General features: G+C 42.3%; 1 protein-coding gene across 17 annotated transcripts in view; it reads right to left on the reverse strand.

Moving 5' to 3' along the window:
- Positions 1-26,185, reverse strand: part of disp1 (dispatched homolog 1 (Drosophila)) — a 513,892-nt gene that overhangs the window by 168,158 nt on the left and 319,549 nt on the right. For 16 of the 17 annotated variants that reach the window (XM_073056151.1, XM_073056144.1, XM_073056139.1 and 13 more), the window contains one exon: positions 7,241-7,808. In XM_073056151.1, coding sequence (XP_072912252.1) covers positions 7,241-7,770 — 530 coding nt within the window. In that variant the 5' untranslated portion in view covers positions 7,771-7,808. Of the gene's footprint in view, positions 1-7,240; positions 7,809-13,361; positions 13,750-26,185 lie in introns of those variants that run through there. The other variant, XM_073056157.1, reaches the window with a different exon arrangement.

A 26,185-nucleotide genomic window follows, 5' to 3' on the forward strand; every position in this document is an offset into this window, starting at 1 on the left:
ACAGAGCTCACCATTAACCTACCATCCTCCCCCTCCGTGTAATACAGCGCTCACCATTAACTTACCATCATCCCCCTCCATGCAATACAGCGCTCACCATTAACCTACCGCCCTCCCCTCCGTGTAATACAGCGCTCACCATTAACCTACCGTCTTCCCTCTCCATGCAATACAGCGCTCACCATTAACCTACCATCCTCCCCTCCATGCAATACAGCGCTCGCCATTAACCCACCGTCCTCCCCTCCGTGTAATACAGCGCTCACCATTAACTTACCGTCATCCCCCTCCATGCAATACAGCGCTCACCATTAACCTACCGTCCTCCCCTCCATGTAATACAGCGCTCACCATTAACCTACCGTCCTCCCTCTCCATGCAATACAGCGCTCACCATTAACCTACCGCCCTCCCCTCCGTGTAATACAGCGCTCACCATTAACTTACCGTCATCCCTCTCCATGCAATACAGCGCTCACCATTAACCTACCGCCCTCCCCTCTGTGTAATACAGCGCTCACCATTAACCCACCGTCCTCCCTCTCCATGTAATACAGCACTCACCAATTATCAGCCTACCGTCCTCCCCTCTTTGCAATACAGCGCTCACCAATTATCAGCCTACTGTCCTCCCCACCATGCAATACAGCGCTCACCATTAACCTACCGTCCTCCCCTCCGTGTAATACAGCGCTCACCATTAACCTACCGTCCTCCCCTCCATGCAACACAGCGCTCACCATTAACCTACCGTCCTCCCCTCCGTGTAATACAGCGCTCACCATTAACCCACCGTCCTTCCCTCCGTGTAATACTGCGCTCACCATTAACCTACCGTCCTCCCCTCTGTGTAATACAGCGCTCACCATTAACCTACCGTCTTCCCTCTCCATGCAATACAGCGCTCACCATTAACCTACCGTCCTCCCCCTCCAGGCAATACAGCACTCACCATTAACCTACCGTCCTCCCGTCTGTGTAATACAGCGCTCACCATTAACTTACCGTCATCCCCCTCCATGTAATACAGCACTCACCAATTATCAGCCTACCGTCCTCCCCTCTTTGCAATACAGCGCTCACCAATTATCAGCCTACTGTCCTCCCCTCCATGCAATACAGCGCTCACCATTAACCTACCGTCCTCCCCTCCGTGTAATACAGCGCTCACCATTAACCTACAGTCCTCCCCTCCATGCAACACAGCGCTCACCATTAACCTACCGTCCTCCCCTCCGTGTAATACAGCGCTCACCATTAACTTACCGTCATCCCCCTCCAAGCAATACAGCGCTCACCATTAACCTACCATCCTCCCCTCCATGTAATACAGCGCTCACCATTAACCTACCATCCTCCCCTCCGTGTAATACAGCGCTCACCATTAACTTACCGTCATCCCCCTCCATGCAATACAGCGCTCACCATTAACCTACCGTCATCCCCCTCCATGCAATACAGCGCTCACCATTAACCTACCATCCTCCCCTCCATGTAATACTGCGCTCACCATTAACCTACCGTCCTCCCTCTCCATGTAATACAGCACTCACCATTAACCTACCGTCCTCCCTCTCCATGTAATACTGCGCTCACCATTAACCTACCGTCCTCCCTCTCCATGCAATACAGCGCTCACCATTAACCTACCGTCCTCCCCTCCATGCAATACAGCGCTCACCATTAACCCACCGTCCTCCCCTCCGTGTAATACAGCGCTCACCATTAACTTACCGTCATCCCCCTCCATGCAATACAGCGCTCACCATTAACCTACCGTCCTCCCTCTCCATGCAATACAGCACTCACCATTAACCTTCCGTCTTCCCTCTCCATGTAATACTGCGCTCACCATTAACCTACCGTCCTCCCTCTCCATGCAATAGAGAGCTCACCATTAACCTACCGTCCTCCCCTCCATGCAATACAGCGCTCGCCATTAACCCACTGTCCTCCCCTCCGTGTAATACAGCGCTCACCATTAACCTACCGCCCTCCCCTCCGTGTAATACAGCGCTCACCATTAACCTACCGTCTTCCCTCTCCATGCAATACAGCGCTCACCATTAACCTACCGCCCTCCCCTCCGTGTAATACAGCGCTCACCATTAACCTACCGTCTTCCCTCTCCATGCAATACAGCGCTCACCATTAACCTACCGTCCTCCCTCTCCATGCAATACAGCGCTCACCATTAACTTACCGTCATCCCCCTCCATGCAATACAGCGCTCACCATTAACCTACCGTCCTCCCCTCCATGTAATACAGCGCTCACCATTAACCTACCGTCCTCCCTCTCCATGCAATACAGCGCTCACCATTAACCTACCGCCCTCCCCTCCGTGTAATACAGCGCTCACCATTAACCTACCGTCCTCCCCTCCGTGTAATACAGCGCTCACCATTAACCTACCGTCATCCCCCTCCGTGTAATACAGCGCTCACCATTAACCTACCGTCCTCCCCTCCATGTAATACAGCGCTCACCATTAACCTACCGTCCTCCCTCTCCATGCAATACAGCGCTCACCATTAACCTACCGCCCTCCCCTCCGTGTAATACAGCGCTCACCATTAACCTACCGTCCTCCCCCTCCGTGTAATACAGCACTTACCAAATATCAATGGCCTTACTTACCTTGCATTAAAAACTGAGAATGGGCTCAAGCAAGGAAACATGCTCTTACTACGCATTGCCATACTGGGCTGAGAGACCTCTAAGAGATTACGAACAAAGATGCTCGGTCACTGCCCATCACTGCGATTGTTAGCATTGTGCGATGTGTGAATTACAAAAAAATGTTTTTTTCTAAAATCACCTTCTCTCAGAGAACCCCTAGCAACCGCTCACGGAACCCTCAGTGAGAAACCCTGCTCTAAACCTTTCTTTTCCAGGACCTGTACAACTGCCTTTTAAATGTTGCTATTAAAACCTGTCTCAACCACTTCCACTAGCATCTCATTCCATATATGCACCACCCTCTGCGTGAAGAAGATACCCTTCAGATCCCCTTGAAGCTTTCCTTTGTGGATTGGTGAAAACATCTCCTCCTTGCTGATGATCAACACTGGTGCACCTCAGGGGTGTGTGCTTAGTTCACTGCCCTGCTCCCTCTATAACCACGACTGCGTGGCTAGGCATAGCTCAAATATCATCTATAAATTTGCTACCAGAACTATTGCTGGTAGGATCTCAGAAGGAGATGAGAGGGTGTACAGGAGTGAGATATGCCTGCTAGTTAAGTGGTGTTGCAGCAACAACCTGGCACTCAATGTCAGTAAGACGAAAGAGCTGATTGTGGACTTCAGGAAGGGTAAGCGGAGGGAACACGAACCAATCCTCAAAGAGGGATCAGAAGTGGAGAGGGTGAATAATTTCTTAGGTGTCAAAATCCCTGAGGATCTAACCTGGTCCCAACATATCAATGCAGCTATAAAGAAGGCAAGACAGCAGCTATATTTCATTGTAGCTTGAAGAGATTTGGTTTGTCACCTAAAACACTCAAAAATTCTATAAATGTACCATAGAGAACATTCTGACAGGCATCGCTGTCTGGTATTTGGGAGCTACAGCACAGGACTAAGGAAGCTACAGGAAGTTGTAAAATTAGTCAGCTCTAATTTGGGTAGAAGCTCCATTGTATCCAAGACATCTTCAAGGAGCGGTACCTCAGAAAGGCAACATCCATTATTAGGACCCCCATCACCCAGGATATGCCCTCTTCTCATTGTTACCATCAGGAGGGAGGTACAGAAGCCTGAAGGCACACACTCAGCAATTCAGAAACAGCTTCTTCCCCTCTGCCATATGATTCCTAAGTGGACATTGAATCCAGGAAGACTACCTCACTTTTGAAAATATATATTATTTGGGGTTTTTTGCACTATTTACACTATTTAATATACATACAGTATATATACTTACTGTAATTGATTTACTTATTTTCTTCTTTCTACATTATCATGTATTGCTTTGTACTGCTGCTGTGAAGTTAACAAATTTTACGACACATCCTGGTGATAATAGACCTGATTCTGATACACCATAAACCTACAGTATACTCTAGGTTTTCATTCATGTCTCTCAGAAAAAGATGGGATGCATTCACTCCACCTATGACCCCCATCTATATCTTCTGAAAACTTTCCTCATTATCCACAACTCCAAAGATGTTCATCGTGCTGGCAAATGAGAGTAACAAAAACAGGAAAATTGTGGTTGCCATGGATATGATGGATTGAAGGTCTGTTTCTGTGCTGTACCATCCTATGTTTCTACTTTGCTACTTTCGAAAAAATAATCTAATGTTAGTGAATTTAATTAAAGAATACATATTGGTCAGAATACTAGGGAGACCTTGTTCAAAAATAGTTCCCTGGCTTCTTTACATCCTCTTCAGACAGAAGAGGCAGGTTAGGGTAAACACCAAACATGGAAAAGTAAATACTTGGATACAGTTTTTTCATAGAATGTGCAAACATTTGCAATTTATCTCATAGACCTCAGTCCTGGGAAACAATTGCTAACTTAAGGCTTAAATGCCGCCAACATTTGGACACATTAATTTCCCCTGTTCCTAATATGCATTTTTCTAGGGAAAAATAATCGTTATTTCCAACATATTGTGAACAGAAAAAGGTTTAGCAGCAGATGGAATTTCCTTTCCAAAGAAAATAACCTTCTAAATTCATTGGCTGCTGCTGACATTAGGTGCTCAATCACAGCTTGCTTTGTGCTACAGGAAGATTCCATCACTATTTGATTCCTCCAACAAGCCTACATAAAATACCACACACTGTTGTGAACAGCGCTGTTCCCTCAGTGAATTTAAATGGGTGCTATGAGAAACTTCAAAGACATACATTTAGCAATTACATCAAGATTATGAGTCCAACACAAGAACTGGAGATATTTTATGATCCAGTACTAGTGCAGTGAAAAATTCAGTTTAATTCACAATGCTTTTTTATCACAAAACCATTGTTCCCTATTAGGGTACAATTTACACACATCAACTAGTTTCCAACATACAGTCAGAGTAACCAGGGATTTACAAAGGCATTAATTGCCAAGCCTAGATCATGACAGGATGGACAGCCATTGAGCAGATGCAAGTAGTTTCCTGAAAGTCGCATGGTGAGGAAGAGTTATCTCCAGTCCTCTGGCGCCGATGGAAAGAATGGAACAGATAGTCCCTCTGACCCAACTGGTCCATGGCGACCAAGCTTGTCCCATTTGCATGAGTTTCACCTATAACGTTCTAAATGCATGCACGTTTGAAATACTGTTAAATGTACCTGCCTCAATCACTTCTTCTGGCAGCTCACTCCATATACCAACAGCACTCTGGGTGAAAAAGTTCCCTCATGACCCCTTTAAGAGTTCCTCTCTTAGCCTTAACATTTAGGGAATAGGTTTATGATAGAGATGAGGAACAGCTGCTTTTCTCTGAGAATAGTGAATCTGTGCAATTCTCTGCCAAGGGAACCAGTAGAGGGTACCACATTAAATAAATTTAAGACAAAGTTAGATAGATTATTGCATAGCAGGGAAATTAAAGTTTATGTAGAAAAGGCAGGTAGGTGGAAATGAGGGCATGGTTTGACTGAATGGCAGAGCTGGCTCCATGGGCCAGATGGCCTATTCCTGCTCCTATTTCTTATCTTCTTACTTTAAACCTATGCTCTATGATACCCCAAAGCAGGGAAAAAGACTGTGTGTGTGTTGACCCCATCGATGCCCTTTACAAGTTTGTACAGCTCTATAAGATCATTCTTCATTTTCCTACACTCCGAAAACAAGTCCTAACCTGGTCAAACTTGCTCCATAACTCAGTCCACTCAATTTCAAATGCCCATCATTGTGAAGAAGGGACACTGAATTACTGAGAACAGTGCAGTTTGTGACAACATATGCGCAGCACTAGGTTCAGGAACAGATATTTCCCCTCAACCATCAGGTTTTTGAACCAGAAGGGATACTTCACTCGACTTTACTCCCCCAAACACTGAATTGATTTCACAACCTATGGACTCAATTTCAAGGACTCTACAACCCACGTCCTTGATATTTATTGCTTATTTATTTATAATTATTTTGTTTTTTTCTCTCTTTTTGTATTTGCACAGTTTGTTGTCTTGCATGCTGGTCATTTGTGTATAGTTTTTCATTGTGTTTCTTTGTATCCAGTGTGTGCCCACAAGAAAATGAATATCAGGGTAACAGATGGTGACATATATGTACTTCGATAACAAATTTACTTTGAACAAATTTCTTGTACAAGGCTCTTAATTCACCATTCCAAACTGATGTCACCCCAAAAATTGCATCATCTCTAATTCACCTTAATGTTGCACACTGTAAATATACTTCATAACGGCAGTATGGGGAGAAAGCCATTTAATACATCAAGACCATGCTGGCTCTTCATAGTGGTCAAAGTGATTTTCTCTCAGATAACCACCCCAATTTCCTCTTGAAGACTAGGACTGCTATCTTAGTTCCAGATCATAAATGCTACCAATGCAATAAAATATTTCAATTAAAATACCTAAGTATCATTTGTTCACCACAGTAAATCTATGTCCCACAGTCATCGAACTAACTATGAAAGCAACAGCTTTCCTCCTTTTATCCTGATTAAACTCACATTGTTCTTATACAACTTCCTTGCTCTAAGCAAAATAACCTTAATTCTTGGAACTATTCTATTTTATTGTTTTCTAGTAAATCTAGTAAGATTCTAGTAAGGCAAGTGCATCAACAACACTTAAAAGGTACTTGGACAAGTACATGGATAGGAAAGGTTGAGAGGGATACGGGCCAATCATGGGCAAATGGAACAATCTTAGATTGTAATCTTGGTCACTCGAGACCAGTTGGGCTGAAGGGTCTATTTCTGTGCTGTATGACTGTGTTTCTTCTGGGCATCCTCTGGACTTTCACTTCACTCCTGAACTGTGGTGATCAGTTTACTTCCAAAGACCGAGCTTGAGTAAAGAATCAGATAGTCATTGTACAAAAAGGAAGAAAATAAAATTACTTCATACTATAGCAGGCAAAATGTACTAGCTACCCATACACAGTCACCTGATTTTCTAACCATGACATCAAACATTATGAGTCACTATCATTAGACAACTTAACTATTTTTCTTTCCTTGACAATTATGTTCGGAATTAAGTCGTTAAACCATTGACTCATTGCATGCATGAAAGCTTGCCTTGAAGGAGCATACCTGATGTTTGGGATGTGTTGCTGCTGCAGAGGCTGATGCTGGAAATGGTCGGGCCAGCGATGATGCAGACAAAGCGGAGTGTGATCGATGAGACGTGAGGTTGGCTGATGGCAGCAGCCAGCCGAATGGTTATGGGGATTGTTTTGGCACACAGATGTCGGGTACTCAGAGTGAGGCTGCAGGCAGGAGGGGGTCAATGGAGAGGTGACGGTGGTACTTCCCAAGGAATGGCAATCTGGTTGGTTACCATGACAACACAACGGATGGTGGTATGGACAATGATGGCAACATTGCAGTGCAGGTCTTTGGTTATTTATTGTGCTCTCTGGAAAGAGGGTGGATGGCTTGGCCATACCATATGGCAGCATACTGTTCTGACTCACTTTTGTCCTTGAGGTCTCCTTGGATGACAGGTGTTGGGAGAGGTGGTCTCCATCACAGGCTGCAGGGATGCTGTTACCGTTAGCATTTGATGGGACACTGCCATTGCTCTGAACCATGAAGTCACCATTCCCATTGCTCATAGCCATGCTCTTATTCCACTGGCTCCTTCACAACCGTCAGGCTTCTGGAAACAGAGGGAAAAGAAAACAACATTTTATAATCTTTACAGTCAAGGAATATTACAATTTGTACAGATGACTTTAACATAATACAAACACCAATAAGCACCACATCTTGTTCCAATTGCAACCTCACTCCTTCTGAACGCTCTGCTCTCCACTCCCTCCGCACCAATCTCAACCTCACTATAAAACTCGCTGATAAGGGGGGCATTGTTGTAGTCTGGCGTACTGACCTCTACCTTGCCGAGGCACCAACAACTCGCTGATACCTCCTCTTATTTACCCCTCAATCATGACTCCACTAAGGAGCACCAGGCCACTGTCTCCCACACCATCACCAACCTTATAAGCTCTGGGGGGATCTCCCATCCATTGCTACCAACCTCATAGTTCCCACACCCTGCACCTCCCGCTTGTCTCAGCTTGCTTCTGCCCCACTGAACTCATTTCTGCATACCTTGACACTGTTTTATCCCCCCGTTCAATCTCTTCCCACCTATGTTCGTGACACTTCTCACGCTTTGAATTTTTTCAATGATTTTAAGTTTCCTGACCCCCACCGCCTTATTTTCACCATGGACGTCTAGTCCCTATATACCTCCATCCCCCACCGGGACGGTCTCAAAGCTCTCCACTTCTTTTTGGATTCCAGACCTAACCAGTTCTCCTCTACCACCACTCTCCTCTGTCTAGCAGAATTAGTCCTTACTCTCAATAATTTCTCCTTTGGCTCCTCACGCTTCCTCCAAACCAAAGGTGTAGCCATGGGCACCCATATGGGTCCCAGCTATGCCTGCCTTTTTGTTGGCTTTGTGTAACAGTCCATGTTTCAAGCCTACACATGTATCCATCCCCCTCTTTTCCTTCGCTACATCGACGACTGCATTGGCGCTGCCTCCTGCACACATGCTGAGCTCGTTGACTTCATTAACTTTGCCTCCAACTTTCACCCTGCCCTCAAATTTACCTGGTCCATTTCCGACACCTCCCTCCCCTTTCTTGATCTTTCTATCTCCATCTCTGGAGATGGCTTATCTACTGAAATCTACAATAAGCCTACTGACTCTCACAGCTACCTGGACTATTCCTCTTCCCACCCTGTCTCTTGCAAAAATGCTATCCCCTTCTCGCAATTCCTCTGTCTCCACTGCATCTGCTCTCAGGATGAGGCTTTTCATTCCAGGACGAAGGAGATGTCTTCCTTTTTTAAACAAAGGGGCATCCCTTTCTCCACCATTAACTCTGCTCTCAAACGCATCTCTCCCATTTCCCGTACATCTGCCCTCACCCCATCCACCCGCTACCTCACTCGGGATAGGGTTCCCCTTGTCCTCACCTACCACCCCACCAGTCTCCAGGTCCAACATATAAATCTCCGTAACTTCTGCCACCTCCAACGGGATCCCACTACCAAGCACATCTTTCCCTCCCCCCCTTTCTGCTTTTCGCAGGGGTCGCTCCCTACGCGACTCCCTTGTCCATTCATCCCCCCCCCCATCCCTTCCCACCGATCTCCCTCCTGGCACTTATCCTTGTAAACGGAACAAGTGCTACACCTGCCCTTACACTTCCTCCCTCACCACCATTCAGGGCCCCAGACAGTCCTTCCAGGTGAGGCTACACTTCACCTGTGAGTCAGCTGGTGTAGTATACTCCGTCTGGTGTTCCTGGTGTGGCCTTTTATATATTGGAGACCCAATGCAGACTGGGAGACCATTTCGCTGAACACCTACGCTCAGTCCGCCAGAGAAAGCAGGATCTCCCAGTGGCCACACATTTTAATTCCACGTCCCATTCCCATTCTGATATGTCTATCCATGGCCTCCTCTACTGTCAAAATGAATCCAAACTCAGGTTGGAGGAACAACACCTTGTATTCCATCTGGGTAGCCTCCAACCTGATGGCATGAACATTGATTTCTCTAACTTCCGTTAATGCCCCTCCCCCCATTCTTACCCCATCCCTTATTTATTTATTCCCCCCCTCCTTTTTTTCTTCTCTCTGCCCATCACTCTTTGCCTGTTCTCCATCTCCTTCTGGTGCTCCCCCCCCCTTTCTTTCTCCCGAGGCCTCCCATCCCATGATCCTTTCCCTTCTCCAGCTCTGTATCCCTTTTGCCAATCACCTTTCCGGCTCTCAGCTTCACCCCACCTCCTCCGGTCTTCTCCTGTCATTTTGCATTTTCCCCTCCCCCTACTACTTTCAAATCTCTTACTATCTTTCCTTTCAATTAGTCCTGACGAAGGGTCTCAGCCCGAAACGTCGACAGTGATTCTTCCTATAGATGCTGCCTGGCCTGCTGCGTTCCACCAGCATCTTGTGTGTGTTACCAATAAACACCATCTATCTTTCCCTAGGAAACATTTGGAGCCAATAAAATTTTCTCATTTTATCAAGTAATGCTGCCTATTCCTTATCAATAGATCTGCAGGATATATTTACAGAAATTACTGACGAAGAGAAAGGTCATTCTAAGTGACATGCCAGAATACCCTCCTGAAGAATCCAATATAGCAGCCTTTTCAATCTACAGAACTAGGACTAGACAATTTCTCCTTCCTTTCATTTCTAATTGCAAAACAGCATGGATCACAAGAGACTACAGAGTATTGTAGACTAACCCAGGTCCATCACAGGCACAATCCTCCCTATCACTGAGGACATCTTCAGGAGGCAATGCCCCCTCATCATCTGTGACATGCCTCTTCTCTTCACAGTCAAGGAGATGGTTCAGGATCCTGAAAACTCACACCCAGCAATTCAGGAACAGCTTCTTCCCCTTTGCCAACAGATTTCTGAACGGCCCATGAACTCAAGACACTAACTCATTATTTGTTTTTTATACATAATTTATGGTAATTTTATGTCTTTGCACTGTTGTGCTGCTGCAAAACAACACATGTAAAACAACAATGATAATAAATCTGCTTCTGAATACTAACAACACAAAGCACATACTGGCCATAGAATCCACACTAACTATACAAAAGCAATCCAGCTGTTACAGAATTTCACTCTCTCCCCAAAGCCCTGTAAAGGTAGACTGCTTTGCTTCCTGCTGAATGCTACACCTGGTAATTGGTTTATTATTGTCACATGTACCAAAGTACAGTGAAAAAATTTGTTTTGCATGCCATCCAGACAGCTCATTGTAGTACAAGGAACAGCAGTGACCGAATGCAGAACGAAGAGTTAAGATTACAGAGTTAAGGGCAGCGCACACAGGCAGTAGGGTGCAGAGCTATGATGATATAGACTGTGAGGTCATTTTCTAAAACCATTCAAAAGCCTTATAAAAATGAGACAGAAGCTGCCCTCGAGCCTGGTGGTATGTGCTTCTGCCCGATGGGAGGAGGGTGCTTACAGGGAAAGTCCAGAGTGGGCAGGGTCTCAGAATCTGTCCCCACTTCTGCCTGTGCTCCAGTCCCTATGCACTCATTATATTTCATTTTGATCCTTTATTTTATAAACCCTGATTCTTGACTCCCTACCAAAGACAAGAGTGTATTTCATCTACCCTGCTAAAGTCTTCATGATATTATACAGCCTCTTAATAACCATCTATTCCAAAGAGAACTATAGTTTCTTCAGTCTATCCTGCCCCATCCCCACCACTCCACAATTCCACCTCTTATCCTGTCTTAGACAGCTCGTCAGGAACACGGTGACATGACTTTCCTCTGAGAGGTGTAAGGTATTTGGCTAAGCGGCGTAACTGCCATATCTGACTCTGCATACTATTATTGCTTTTCCTTTTACAACCTCAATGCACTTTTGTAATGAAATTATCCGACTGGACAGTGTGCAAAGCAAGCTTTTTATTGCACCTTGGTACACGTGACAATAATAAACCAGTTTACCAATTTATTCAAGGGATTCCAAAATGTAAACTACTCGGCCTTTGTTGTAATTAAATTTTATTACTTTAATGTTTTACTCAGTATTGTTAAAACCTCATTAATTATGTAGAAATGTAGCACATCTGAAAAGATCCAAGATCATCACAAGCAGTCCCTTCTGTGTTTTGAAGGAGCCTTTACTGGCCAATAGATAAACAATCAGCTTTCAGAGAAATGATCAAAGGACAACTGGCACCAGCCTGCGGGTTGAACTTAAGATGCACACAAACTAAGCAAAGCCGTATGAGGCATGAGACGACCTGTATCGCAGTTTAAACTGCACATATCAAAGGGCAGGAGCACTGGGAATGAGAGATTTAGCTTTCTTTTTGTTAGTTTAATACTGGCTGAAGAAGGCTAGCAGCTGCCAGGTGTTAACTAACACACACTAAGTTCAGGCACGAGCGTTTTTAGATGCTGCTTTTGATTGGGCAGACTGGAGAACTTTGGCTTAACATCTGAAAGAAATGAGATTGTATCCCATTTCCACCTCTTTGAAAATTGTAATAAGGCTTACTGAACTATTCATTTCAGATTGTATAGAATCTGCAGAGATAAAACTGAGACAAGTAACTACTCAGATCTACTGTGTATTTCCAACATTTTTGGTTTTATCATTAAGCTTCCAGCTGCAAGTGTTTCTGATTTTATTAATCAGATCTGACATATTCCTTTGCTGACACCTGAGTACAGCAGTTTCAAAGGTTACTCACTCAGATTCCCATTATTCCCATAGGCCTCCAGAGAGTCAAGATGTACGACTGAGATTGCAAAGGGAGCTGGAAAGGGCATGTAATAAGGGCAATGTCACCATTGTAATGGGGAACTTCAGTATGCAAGAGGATTGGGAAAATCAGGCTTGTGTTGGATCACAAGACAGGGAATTTGTTGAATGCCTTTGTTACGGCTTTTTAGAACAGCTTGTGCTCAAGCCTACTGGGGAAAAGAGTATCTTAAATAGGGTGTTGTGTAATACTCCAGATTTTATTAGTCAATTTAACATAAAGGAACACTAAGGAGGCAGTGATCAGAATTGACTGAACTCATACTGCAATTTGAGAGGGAGGAGCACAAGTCACATGTATCAGTATCACAGTGGAATAAAGGGTATTACAGAGGCATGAGAAAGGAGCTTGCCCTGGTGGATTGGAGGGGGCTACTGGCAGGGATGCAGAACAGAAGTGGCTGAAGTTTCTGGGAATAGTTCACAAGGTGCAGGTTAGATATATCCCACGGAAAAAGTAGTTCTCAAATGGCAGGGGTGGGCAACTGTGGCTGACAAGGACTTCATAAAAGGCAAGGAAAGGGCATATAAAGTAGCAAAAGTGAGTGGGAAGTTAGATGATTGGGAAGCTTTTAAAATCCAACAAAAGGCAATAAAAAGCTATTAGAAGGGAAAAAATGAAATATGAGGGCAAACTAAAGCAGGATACTAAGAGTTTTTTCAGTTATATAAAAGAATAAAAGGGAGGTGAGAGTTGATATTGGACCACTGGAAAATTATACTTAATAAGTACTTTACTTCTGTCTTTACCGTGGAAGACAGTAACTGAATGCCAGAAGTCCGTGAGTGTCAGGGAGCAGGAGTGAGTGCCATTGCTATTGCATAGGAAAAGTGCTGGGTAAACTGAAAAGTCTTAAGGTAGATAAGTCACCTGGACCAGATGGATTACATCCCAGAGTTCTGAAAGAAGTTGCTGAGGAGATAGCAGATGAATTGGTCATGATCTTTCAAGAATCACTTGATTCTGGCATGGTCCTGGAGGATTGGAAAATCGCAAATGTCACTCCGTTCTTTAAGAAGGGGAGAAGACAAACAAGAGGAAATTATAGGCCAGTTAGCCTAACCTCAGTGGTTGGGAAAGGATTAGAATCCATTATTGAGGACGAGGTTTTGAGGTACTTGGAGATTAATAATAAAATAAGCCAATGTCAGCATGGTTTCTGTAATGGGAAATCTTGCCTGACACATCTGTTAGAGTTCTTCAAGAAATAACAAGCAGGGTGGACAAAGGAGAGGCAGTGGATGTCATTCACTTAGATTTTCAGAAGGCATTTGATATGGTGCCTCAGATGAAGGTGCTTAACAAGGTGTTACAGGAAAGATACTGGCATGGATAGAGGAATGGCTACCAGGCAGGAGACAGTGAGTGGGAATAAAAGGGGCCTTTTCTGGTTTGCTGCCAGTGACTATCGGTGTTCCTCAAGGGTCAATATTGTTTGTCAATGATTTAGATAATGGAATTGATGGCTTTATGGCAAAGTTTGCAGATGATATGAAGATAGGTGGAGAGGTAGGTGGTACTGAGGAAGCAATGCAATTGCAGTAGGACAAATTGGAAGAATGAGAAAAAAAGTGGTAGATGGAATGCAGTGTTGGAAGACATAAAACAATGCATTTTGGTAAGAGGAACAATAGTGCAGATTATTATCTAAATGGGGAGAAAATTCAAACATCAGAGGTGCAAAGGGACTTAGGAGTCCTTCTGCAAGACTCCTAGAAGGTTAACTCTCAGCTTGAGTCTGTGGTAAAGAAGGTAAATGCAATGTTGGCACTTAATTTATGGTGAATGGAATATAAAAACAAGGAGATAATGCTGAAGCTTTATAAGACACTAGTCAGGCCACACTTGGAGTATTGTCAACAGTTTGGGCCCCTTATCTCAGAAAGGTGTATTGTCATTGGAGAGAATCCAGAGAAGGTTCACGAGGATGATTCTGAGAATGAAGGGGTTAACATATGATGAGCGTTTGGCAGCTTTGGGTCTGTACTCACTGGAATTTAGAAGAATGTGTGGGGATTTCATTGAAACCTACGGAGTGTTGAAAGGACTAGATAAGGTGAACGTGGAGAGGATGCTTCCTCTGGTGGGAGCATCCAGAACTAGAGGGCACAGCCTCAAAATTGAAGGGCAACCTTTTTGAATAGAAGTAAGGAGTAAGGAGTGGTGAATAAGTGAAATGCTCCGCCACAGACTATGGTGGAGGCCAAGTCTGAAGGTATATTCAAAGTGGAAGTTGATAGTTCGCTGACTGGTCAGGGCATCAAGGGATATGGTGAGAGGGCAGGTGTATGGGGTTGAATGGGATCCAGGATCAGCCATGATGAAATAGCAGAATGGGCTCGATGGGCTGAATGACCTAATTCTACTCCTATGTCTTATGGTCTTATCATTATTAGTATTATTGGTTGTTCAGATGAATAGAACTTGGGAGGGTGAACAACTGAAGTAGGATTTGTTAACAAAATCCTATAAAGCCTCCATTTATACACTACTTCTCACAGCATCACAAAGTGCAGTTATTGTTGCACTGTAAGAAACACAGCAGGTAATTTACATACGAGGTCCCATAAGTATCAATGTCATCATGGCCAAAAAAATTATGTATTTAGGATATTGATTGAGGGAAAGATTGGCCAGAATTACCTTGACCTTATTAGTAATAGAATTAGACAGCACAGAAACAAGCTCTTCAGCCCAACTGGTCCATGCTGATCAAGATGAGCCATCCAAGCTAGTTCCATTTGCCAGCATTTGACCCATAAATTTCTAAACCTTTCCAAGTACATATCCAATCGTCTTTTAAAAGTTGTTATTTGGCCTGCTTGAACCACTCCTTTTGGCATCTCATTCCACATTGATACCACCCTGGCTGTCCTTCAAGTTTCTATTAAATGTTTCCACTCACTTTAAATCAATGTCCTCTAGTTCTTGATTCCCCAACTCTAGGAAAAAGACTGGGTGCATCCATCCTATCTGTGCCCCTCATAATTTTATATACCATTATACGACTATCTCAGTCTGCTAGGCTCCTAGCCTGTCCACCCTCTCCCTATAACTCAGTCCCTTGAGTTCTGGCAGCATGTTTGTAAATAATTTCTGCACTCTGTTAAGCTTAATAACATCTTTCCTCAAGGGCGACCAAAACTGAACAAAATACTCCGACTATGGCCTTACCAGCTGTACAACCACCATGGCCTGACTTATGAAGGCTAGTGTACCAATACTTTTAAATAGTGCAATGAGAACTTTTAAATAATTCCATGACAACTTCACATCTACCTTGGTTTAAAATTTCATTTTGAAGGCCAGTGCTCACTCCTTCAGCTAAACACTATTACTGACAATCTGGATTCTGTATTCAAAGCTCTGGAGAAGGGTTTGAACCCATTCAGCTGCATTTAAAAGTCGTATATTGATCATGTATTTTAATTTCCATTACCCATTTGTCTGTTATTTAGAATGGATGTATGAATTTATTGCATGTAAGTACAGCTGCTTTTGGTGGTGGTGGGGGTAATACATTTCTTTTAGATTCTATTCTTCACTCAGGGAGTTTGTCTCTCCTGAGATTTTTGTACCAAGATAAATGCTGCCTCACAGAACTTTGTGTAATCGTTCAGTGCATTAAGTGCATCCTCCATAATATATGATGTTTTACAGACTAAGATGTTGATGTTGTATTTAACTAGCTTTCGTTGTAGCTGAAAGCCAGGGACCCCAGGCAACCAGAATTCTCATTGCACTAACAATTCTCCAGCTGGACGATGGGATCAGATTTTGTTTCACTGCCTCTCGCCAAGCAGCTGAGTACCTCATTAAAGTTTGTCATCGGGACCTAGCTGAGAAAAAGCCAGAGTGACTACCCTATCAGTCACAACAAATTTGGATCTACCTCAACAAGCTTAGAAGCAAAACCCCTATAAAAGGAGATTAGAGGTGAGGAGTATGGAATTGAAATGGACATCCTTATCATTTGAAATGCTCACAATGCAATTCTTTCTCTTGGTGTTCCCTCTCTCCACCTTTGAACGCCATCCAATTAACCACCAAGCCACCTCTCCTTGTTAACTTCCGTGCCTTGTATACAAGAATGTGCAACATGTTGTATATCACAGTGCTGCTGCCTCACAGCGCCAGAGACTCGGGTTAAATCATGACCCTGGGTGCTGTCTGTGTGGAGTTTGCACATTCTCCCTAGAGGTTTCGTACGACATCACAAATATGCAGATTGACGGGTTAATTGGCTCCTGTAACATGTCGTTAGTGTGTAGAATATAGGGGGAGTTGGGAAGAATAAAAATTGAGACTAATTTAGGACTTGTACAATGGGTGAATGATGGTCAGCACAGACACAGTGGGCTGAAGAGCCTGTTTCTCTGCTGTATGATTCTTGCCTAGCTACAAGGAAATCTCAATTAAACTGGGTAAAAGTTCTCAGCTAAATCATTAAAGTGCAAATATTTTTCTTAACACTCTCTGAAAATGAGTATTAGAACCCAAGTTATGAGGATAGATCTCATACTCCAAAGGAGACGCACTAGGCTAATTCCTGGGATGAAAGGTTGACCCTGTTGAGAGCGATTGGTCAGTTTAGGTCTGTATTCTTTGGAGTTTATAAGACTGAGGGTTGATTATTATTGTCACAAAAGACAGCTTTCCAGACAGGTCATTCCACATAGAAGTAGTACATCAAGGTAGTAAAAAGGAAAAACAGAATGCGATATATAGTGTTACTGTTACAGAGAAAGTGCAGTGCAGGAAGACGATAAGGTGCAGGGGCAACAATGAGGTAGATTGGGAGATCAAGAATTCATTTTTTAGTATGTAAAAACTCTGTTCAATAGGAGCTGTACTTGCATTTAATGGTACATGTTTTCAAGTTTCTGTATCTTTTGCACTATGGGAAGAGAAAGAAGAGAGAATTACCAAGGTGGGAGGGGTCTTTGATTATGTTAGCTGCTTTCCTGTGGTCTCTATTGAGATCTTGGCTCAAACTTAGATGTTTTTTAAGTTCATAGTGATGGTTTTGGGACAGAGAAAGAAGCTAGGAGTCAGGTTAGGATTTAAGGATAGTGATGTGAGGGAGTTAGAGATTAGAGGGACAGAGGTGTTGAGGAGTTAGAGGTCAGGCCTCTGCTCCAGAGTCAATGGCTAGCATGTGAATAGGTAAGAAAGTGCATTCAAAGGCCAAATACCTAGATGTAGGATGAAGGACATCTGGAGTCTAGGCCTCTGCTCTGTGCTCAAAAGGCCAGTGAAGTGGACAGGTGACAAAGGACATCTGTGATTGTTGGGCTGCTCCAGGTCAGTGGGTCCCAGGATCTGATGTTCATGCAAGCAGAAGACATAAGGGCCGGAGAATCGGCACACCCAAGGTTTGTACCTGAGTTCAGAGTCCCGTCAGCTGCTAGTCTGGGGCTTGATACCAAAGATCAAAGCCCGAAGGTTGATCAGAATTCCAGAGGTTGAAGCCCATTGGCCAAATTATGCAGACTGGAGGCCCAGAAACCTGTCCTGAAGTTGGAGGACATGCTATGTATGTTTATTTGCTTGTTGTATTCCATTTTGTTGGATTTTGTATCATTATGTGAGCATTATGGGTATGCTAAGTTGGTGCTGGAATGTGTGGCAACACTTGCAGGCTACCCCAGCACATCCTTATGTGTTTTGGTTGTTAATGCAAATGATGCATTTCACGGGATGGCTTGACGTAGATGGGAATAATAAATCTGGATCTTATTCAAATTTGAAGACTGGATGTCAAGATGTTGACAATGATACACTAATTTATGAATAAATCTCGTACTTAGTGTCTCAGAAAATGGCACCACACACACTATTCAAATGGAGATCATCTCAACCTATCTGTGACTAAAGTTCATGATTCTAGAGCTAGAACAAAGAATAATTAGAATGGAAAACAAGGTAGAACATCAGAGGTATATTTTCCCAAAAATAAAAAGGAAATAAAGCCATTACACACTGCACAGTATTTTAAATATGCACAGGTGTTAAGTTTGAGTTTATTGTTGTTAGCTATGTGTATGGAAACTCATATCCTTTGACAAATTAGCAGTTCAGCCTACTAGTCTAACTCTCGACATGCCCTCTTATTCACTGCAATATTTGAAATATTTATAAGCCTTCCATGGCTTGAACTGCACATTGAAACATTTATTAGTTTCCATTTGTTAAATGCATCGAAAAAAATAATTACAGACCAACTAAAAAATAAAATTACAGCAATTCTAAACAGTTATCAGACACCAAGAAAAGATTCAAATGTACATGTATATCTAACACTTGTGCAGAACTCTTAATTCCTCCCTAAGGAATTGGCAGAGGAAAAAGTGGTTGTACATTTGAACTCAATTTGTCTTTTAACCAACATGGTAAAGTTGGTTGGCAAGACATATAATTAATAATAAATTATCATACAGAAAATGTTTAAAATAATTAATGGGTCATGCTGCATCTTCTGGACAAGAAATAGAGTTAACGATTCTGATCGATGATCCTTAGACGTTAGTCCTGTTTCTCTTCCCAATGGACACAGTCTGATCTGCTGAGTATTTCTGTTTTGGTTTATATCCAGTAAACCAAGGCAGGCTTCTCAAACTTCTTCAGTCTATATCAAGGTAAACTCACTATTTTTAGATAGAATTTTCAATAATTTTGACACCATCCAAGAAGGGATATTAGCACAATTGTTCTGCTGAATAGTGGTTAGTCCCTTGTTGTCTGTTTCGTTCTTCAGCCCATGACACTTGGGCAGGCTGCTATCTTCAAAGTGAGGCTTTGAAGCTTGGAGATTGGCCAAGAGAGGTTCTTGGATTGTAGGCAGCACTAGCAGGGCCCACTTCTGACTGACTGAGAAGATGGTGTTGAGCTATTTTATGAACTGCTCCAGTCTGTCTAATGAAGTTTTCTACAGCTCTTTAAGGTAGGCTGTCTAAGACTGAAATGTTAGAGCAATAAGACAAGAAAATTAGATTTCCAAGTCAAAACAGTGTGCAGGTCAGAGAGGATTAGTAGAGGGGTATAGGGTCAAGGAGTTCATATTTATCTTCCAGAAACCTGGTATCTTATCTAACTGGTGGTGGTTGCAGCTTTTGAAAAAACTGCCAAAGAAGCCTTGATGAATTGTTGCTGGTGCATCTTTGTAATGCATGGATTTAAACATTACAGCTACTGGGAACAGTAAACATTTGGCTGATGGATGGGTCAGCAATCATTTCAGCTGCTTTGTCCTGGATGATGTTTGAGTTTGAGTGCTGTTGCAATTGCACTTATCCATGCAAGTGGAGAGCATCCCCCAAAACTCCTGACTAATGAGTAGAATTCAAAGGTTTAGAGAACCGAGGTTAGGTACTTGCTCTGGAATATGCATCCGTGGCTAAATATTTGGTAATTGCACTGAACTAAGAGTAGGCTACACTGCAGTGAAGATATCATTGAATATCAAAGAGAAGTGATTAGACTCTTGTGTTGGATATAGCAAGGGGCGAGTATTATTTGACACTTGACAGCTTCTGAATTAACGTTGTAAAGCCATCTCACATATGAACATCTAAGGAGGTGCAAGCGGAGGAATTGAGCAATCTTTCATTCCCAGTAGGTTTTGAATCCAAGAGAAAAGCTTAGAGAACCAATGACCACATGACTGATAATGACAAGAAATGGCAATGAAGATAGAAGATTTAAATAGATTGAAGGGGGTTTGCAATAGGAAAGACTACTTATTGTACATCAATATAAAGAAACAGCCCCTTTATACTATTCTCACAAAGCAGTTTTATCTCAAGGGTAGTGTTTAGGCTAGTGCATGGAAGTCTTTCCTGTATCCATGAGAAGAACAAGCTCTTGAGTATCAATTCTGAAACTCACTTGAGCGCATCTGAGGAAGTGTGTGAAGAAGACACATACAACTACTGCTACTAAGCTCCAGATAAGGACCTTAGCCTCAAATATCAACAGTCATTTCCCTTCCCAGGTGTTGCATGACCTGCTAAGTCCCCCGTTTGTTGCTATCGATTCCAGCATTTGCAGTCTCATGTGCTTCCATGCTTTTACCAAGTGCTGAATCAAATTCTCCGTTGAACTGAATAAAAATCAAATACAAGGCTGGTTATCTAATCAATGATTCTCCCTTTATCTCCAGCATTCATCCACACTCATTCCTTCTGTCAGTGCTCCAGTATAGACGCTCCACTCAGCTTTCTCTTCTCATCTATTACAATGTTAGTCCACCATTTGTGCTAATAATAAACAGTTCAAAATGACATGACATGAACTTCTTGTTTAAAAATATGTTGACTATAGCATCCCATTGTCATTAGTCTAACCTAAACAATGGACTTAGGCACCAATGACCAGTAAATAGATTTTTTAACATTTCAAAAATAGACTTTAGTTATCATAAAAAACATTAAACTATTTTTCAATGATTAGAACTAGCATCTCCAATCTCCAAGTGTTTCTTTTTGTAATTTCCTCACTGTTGAACATCCAGCAATGTACTAGCATCCACTTCCCATTGATGTCCATTTTCAACTGACCTACAACTTTCTACACTACACTTCTACTTGAACCATTTTAAATAAGATCTAGTTATTGTACTTAATAGCACAGAGAACAAATCAGTAATCTAATCATTGTCATTGTACTGCTAATCATGGAGGCTCCAATGTACAGGATTGCAAGAGGGTGTAGAGATTGTACACTCACTAGCTTGATCATGGGCACAACCTTCCCCATCATCAAGGAATCTTCAAAGGCAGTGACATCCATCAACGAGGATGCTCATCATCGAGGACGTGCCCCTTTATGTTACCACCAGCAGGAAGGAGGTACAGCTTCCTCCCCTCCTCCATGAGATTTCTGAATGGTTCACGAACCCACAAATACCACCACATTACTCTATTTTTGTAGTATTTGTTTTTGATATTTATTGTAATTTTATGCACTTGCAAAACAGTGAAACTTATTTCATATAGGTAAGTAATAATAAATCTGATCTTCCAGAACCTCAGTATTTTAATCTTTAACTGCTTTGTTCTTATGATTTACTTGCTGTTGTTAATTTCTATTATCTTTGAACTTATTCACGTCATGTTATTTTCTCCATGTTAGAGAAACAAGGAGATGGAGGCGGGATATGGATTATCCTAATCTAGGCAAATGGTGCAACAGGCTTGAGGAAGTGAAACAGCCTGCTCCTATTCCTAAACTTCCTATACAATCAGGCCAACTCTAGAAAAACATTTTTCTCCAGCATGTTTCATATTTTGTGTCAGATTTCAGACACTGGTCTTTTTAGAAACCATGGTGCAGTACATATCTGCCTCAAACCATAATCACTGGAGTTCACACTCACAACAGAGAGGAGACACTGGAGCCCCGTTAACCTTTCCTTCAGGGCCAGAATCTCAACAACTGACCTCCTCAAAGGACAGCCTTAGGAACACTTGTGTGATGTGTTGTAGGGTTTCAGGGACATTAATTTTCTGCTGAGATTTCATTTACCTACTAATTTTAATCATGTAAAAATAGACACTTGCTTAGGAATTGCTGACAATTTCTTCATTATGAAAAAATAATGCTGTTGGATCCTTTGCTCCAATTAAAATCTGTATTTTAATAATATCTAAACTTGCTTTGGAATTGCCAGCAAAGGTTTATCTCTCTACATCACTATTCTCTCCAAACTGTGCTAGTGCACGGCTGTGTAGTAACTGAAATACTCCGATGCACATAGCATTTGTTGTCACACAGCTAAAATGATTATTTGTATAATGTGCTATACAGTTTGCAGGCCACGTAAAAATTCCTGCTCAAAGCAATAGTTGGTCTGTGCAGCTGTAAGAAAATTAGAGGGAACATAGCTTCTACATTAAAAAAAAATCATAATATGCATTTGTATATTTATAAAAAACTTTAAAATATATAAACAAGGGAAGTTTAAATCAGTTTTTTCTTAAGACATACCACAATTTCCATTACTTAACATCAGCGCATCATTAGTTATCATTAAGTTGTAAATTTAAAGTAAATATCCATGGGGTTTTAGGCACGTTACCTACTATATTTGAACAAAGAGAAAAGGAGGGTGATATGGCTATTACTAACATTCCTGCTGACTATAAATGGAGCATCAGACACAAGACTGCCAAGGAGCATTGATGAGACTGGTAAGCACAAAACTGTCCATTCACTCTATCAGAAATGGAACTTGCAGTAATGACATAGCCTGCACTGAAAACCAATCCCAATGTTGTGGCTAAAACACTGCGTCAGGATTTTATAATCCAGAGAGATGCCATTGGGACCCTTCCACCATCAACAATTGCTTAAAATATCTAATTAATTCCCACAGTAAATTAACTGATGTCAGGAAATTTAACAAAAATAGCTTTCCATTAAGTTCTCCAACCCAGTTTTTCCACAATTTGTAGCATCTTGGAAATGTGCATATAACCTCTCAATCCTTTCCCGTGTTCAGGAGCCTGATACACATCAGAAGTATCTGCAGGAAAGTTAATATAGATCACAAGGAAATATCCACATACCTCAACAAACAAAAGATGGAAATCTTCAATGTTAGAAATACAGACAGACATACTTTATTGATCCCGAGGAAAATTGGGTTTCGTTACAGTCGTACCAACCAAGACTAGTATAGAAATATAGCAATATAAAAGCATAAATAATTAAATAATAATAAGTAAATTATGCCAAGTGGAAATAAGTCCAGGACCAGCCTATTGGCTCAGGGTGTCTGACACTCCGAGGGAGGAGTTGTAAAGTTTGATGGCCACAGGCAGGAATGACTTCCTATGACGCTCAGTGTTACATCTCAGTGGAATGAGTCTCTGGCTGAATGTACTTCTGTGCTTAACCAGTACATTATGGAGTGGATGGGAGTCATTGTCCAAGATGGCATGCAACTTGGACAGCATCCTCTTTTCAGAAACCACCGTCAGAGAGTCCAGTTCCACCCCCACAACATCATTGGCCTTACGAATGAGTTTGTTGATTCTGTTGGTGTCTGCTACCCTCAGCCTGCTGCCCCAGCACACAACAGCAAACATGATAGCACTGGCCACCACAGACTTGTAGAACATCCTCAGCATTGTCCGGCAGATGTTAAAGGACCTCAGTCATTCAACACTAGAGAAAGTTAATAACTTTAGTATTACTGCAGGGTGAGTAGCGGACAGGGCTATAACAAATGAACACAAAAGAGAACAAAGACTGTAGGGAAGGAACAGAGCACAAATGTGTACATAGTGAGTTTATTGTCAAAAATTTCATGTAGACTTATAATTATACAACACAGAAACAGGCTCTTTGGCTCAGCTCTTCTATCCCACCAAGATGCCTAACTATGCTGATCCCATTTGCCTGCATTTGACTAATACCACTCTAAACTCTTTCTTATCCATGTACTTATTTAAATGTCTTTCAGATGTAATTGTACCTGCCTCTACCTGGTAGTTTTTTCCATGTACCTACTGCCCTCTGTGTGAAAACTCGGCCTTCAGATCCCCTTTAAATCTTTTTCTTCTCACCTTAAACTATGTCCTCTAGCTTTACACTCCCTTACCCTGGGAAAAATACTGTGCCCATCATATCATTACCCTTCATAACTTTACAACCTTCTATGATATTACCCTCTCAGCCACCTTTATTCCAGGGAAAACAGTCCCTGCCCATCCAGTCCCTCTTAATAACTCAAGCCATCCAGTCTTGGCAACATTCTCATGAATCTGTATTCATGTGCAAGGAACAGAAATCCTAAGAAGGTAAGTGAGAAAGGCTGTTTCGTGGGCAGTGAGTGAATGCAAATATATTAAAAGCAGATCAGATTTTTTACTCTCCTCCCATCCGGTAGGCGCTACAGGAGCCTCTGCTCCCACACCAGCAGGCACAGGAAGAGCTTCTTCCCTGAGGCTGTGACCCTGCTGAACCTCACATCACAGCGCTAAACAGTATTGCACCCATATTGTGCTGTCTCAGTACTTTCATATTTGTGTGCTGGAGCACTTACTTTTTATTCGCAGTTATTTTGTAAATAATACTATTTTTTGCATTTCTCTTTAGATGCTAACTGCATTTCATTTGGCTTTGTATCTGTACTCGGCACAGACAATAAAGTTGAGTCTAATCTAATCTGATTTACAAATTAACCCCCGCCCCCCACTGACTGCACGCATTACCAACCTCATTCCTACCCAAGAATAAATTATGCCTTTTCTGTTCCCTTTCACCTTTTCCAGGGCCTTTCAGGTGACATTGTGTGATGTGTCGCAGGAAGTCCAAAACCGGCACCAGCCAGCACACCGAGAACTTTAGCCTGAACAGCTTACCAGTCTCCATCCATGGACTCTGTCTATACTTCTTGCTGCTTTAGTACAGTAGCCAACATAATCAAACCCCCTCCCATTCCAGACACTCCCTCTTCTCCCTCCTCCAGTCTGGAAGAAGATACAAAAGCCTAAAAGCAGATACCACCAGGTTCAAAGACAGCTTGTATCCTGCTGTTATCAGAATACTAAGTTGTCCCTCGTATGATATGATGGAACCTTGACCTCACAATCTACCTTGTAATGGCCTTGCATCTTGCTGTCTGTTTGCACTGATCCTGTAAATCTAATACTATACTCTACATCTTGTCACTGTTTCTCCCTTTGTACTACCTAGGTGTACTGATGTTATGAAATGATCTGTAAAGATGGTATGCAAAGCAAAATTTTTCACTGTACCTCAGTAAATGTGACAATAATAAACCAATTATTAATTAAATAATTCGCATCTCACTTTATGCAATATTACCTCCAATGTTAATGCTAATTTTGTTTCTCAATGCAAAAGGGAAACAGAAGCCAGAGCAACTCTGGATAGTGAGAGCATTTAAAATGATTCTTTCACTATACCCTCATTGCACGTTCTGGTTCCAATCAATTCACAGCAGGGATCTCTCCATCTAAGAGCAGCTTTAGTTGAATGTGACCTGTGAAATGTTTGGTTTGCCAAGCTTGGCAATTGGCTTGCAGATGTTTCACCACCAGCTGAGGTGGCGTCATCAGTGGGTAGCTGTTGATGTTTCTATCTGGGTGTGAACCCAGAGAGAACATCAACAACTGTGTACTGAGGTTGTCACCTTGACCAATGATGAAATGTCTGCAAGCTCAGTGAACATTGCAACATCAAATGCCTCAACCCGAGCTACAAATATTCAGTTCCATCCTAAGTCTGTTAATCGTATTGTTAATCCTACTTGGATCTGATAAAACTTCTATACCCTGACCCTGCTGTTCCTTGAGACCAGATGGGAAGGGAACATGGAACATTACAGTTTAGTACCAGGCTCTTTGGTTGATGATGTCTGTGCTGACCATGATGCCAAATAAAGCTAATCCCAACTACCTGCACATGAGCCATATCTTTCCATTCTTTCATGTTCATGTGCTTGCCTAAATGCCTCTTATATATCACTGATGTGTCTACTCCTCCACCTAGTTGGAAAAAAAACAAGTTCACATCTTTAATCTGAGTTTAGCTGGAAACTGGATTATTACTTGTGCTTGTGGATTTGAGAGGAAGAGGGGGAAAGCAGCACTAGTTATTATTCTTAATCTTTATTCAGCAGCTCAAACAGAAGATGTGAAACTGATGCTTCTGCCTAAACTAGG

Source organism: Hemitrygon akajei, chromosome 9 (genome assembly GCF_048418815.1).
Source record: "Hemitrygon akajei chromosome 9, sHemAka1.3, whole genome shotgun sequence".
NCBI lineage: Eukaryota > Metazoa > Chordata > Chondrichthyes > Myliobatiformes > Dasyatidae > Hemitrygon > Hemitrygon akajei.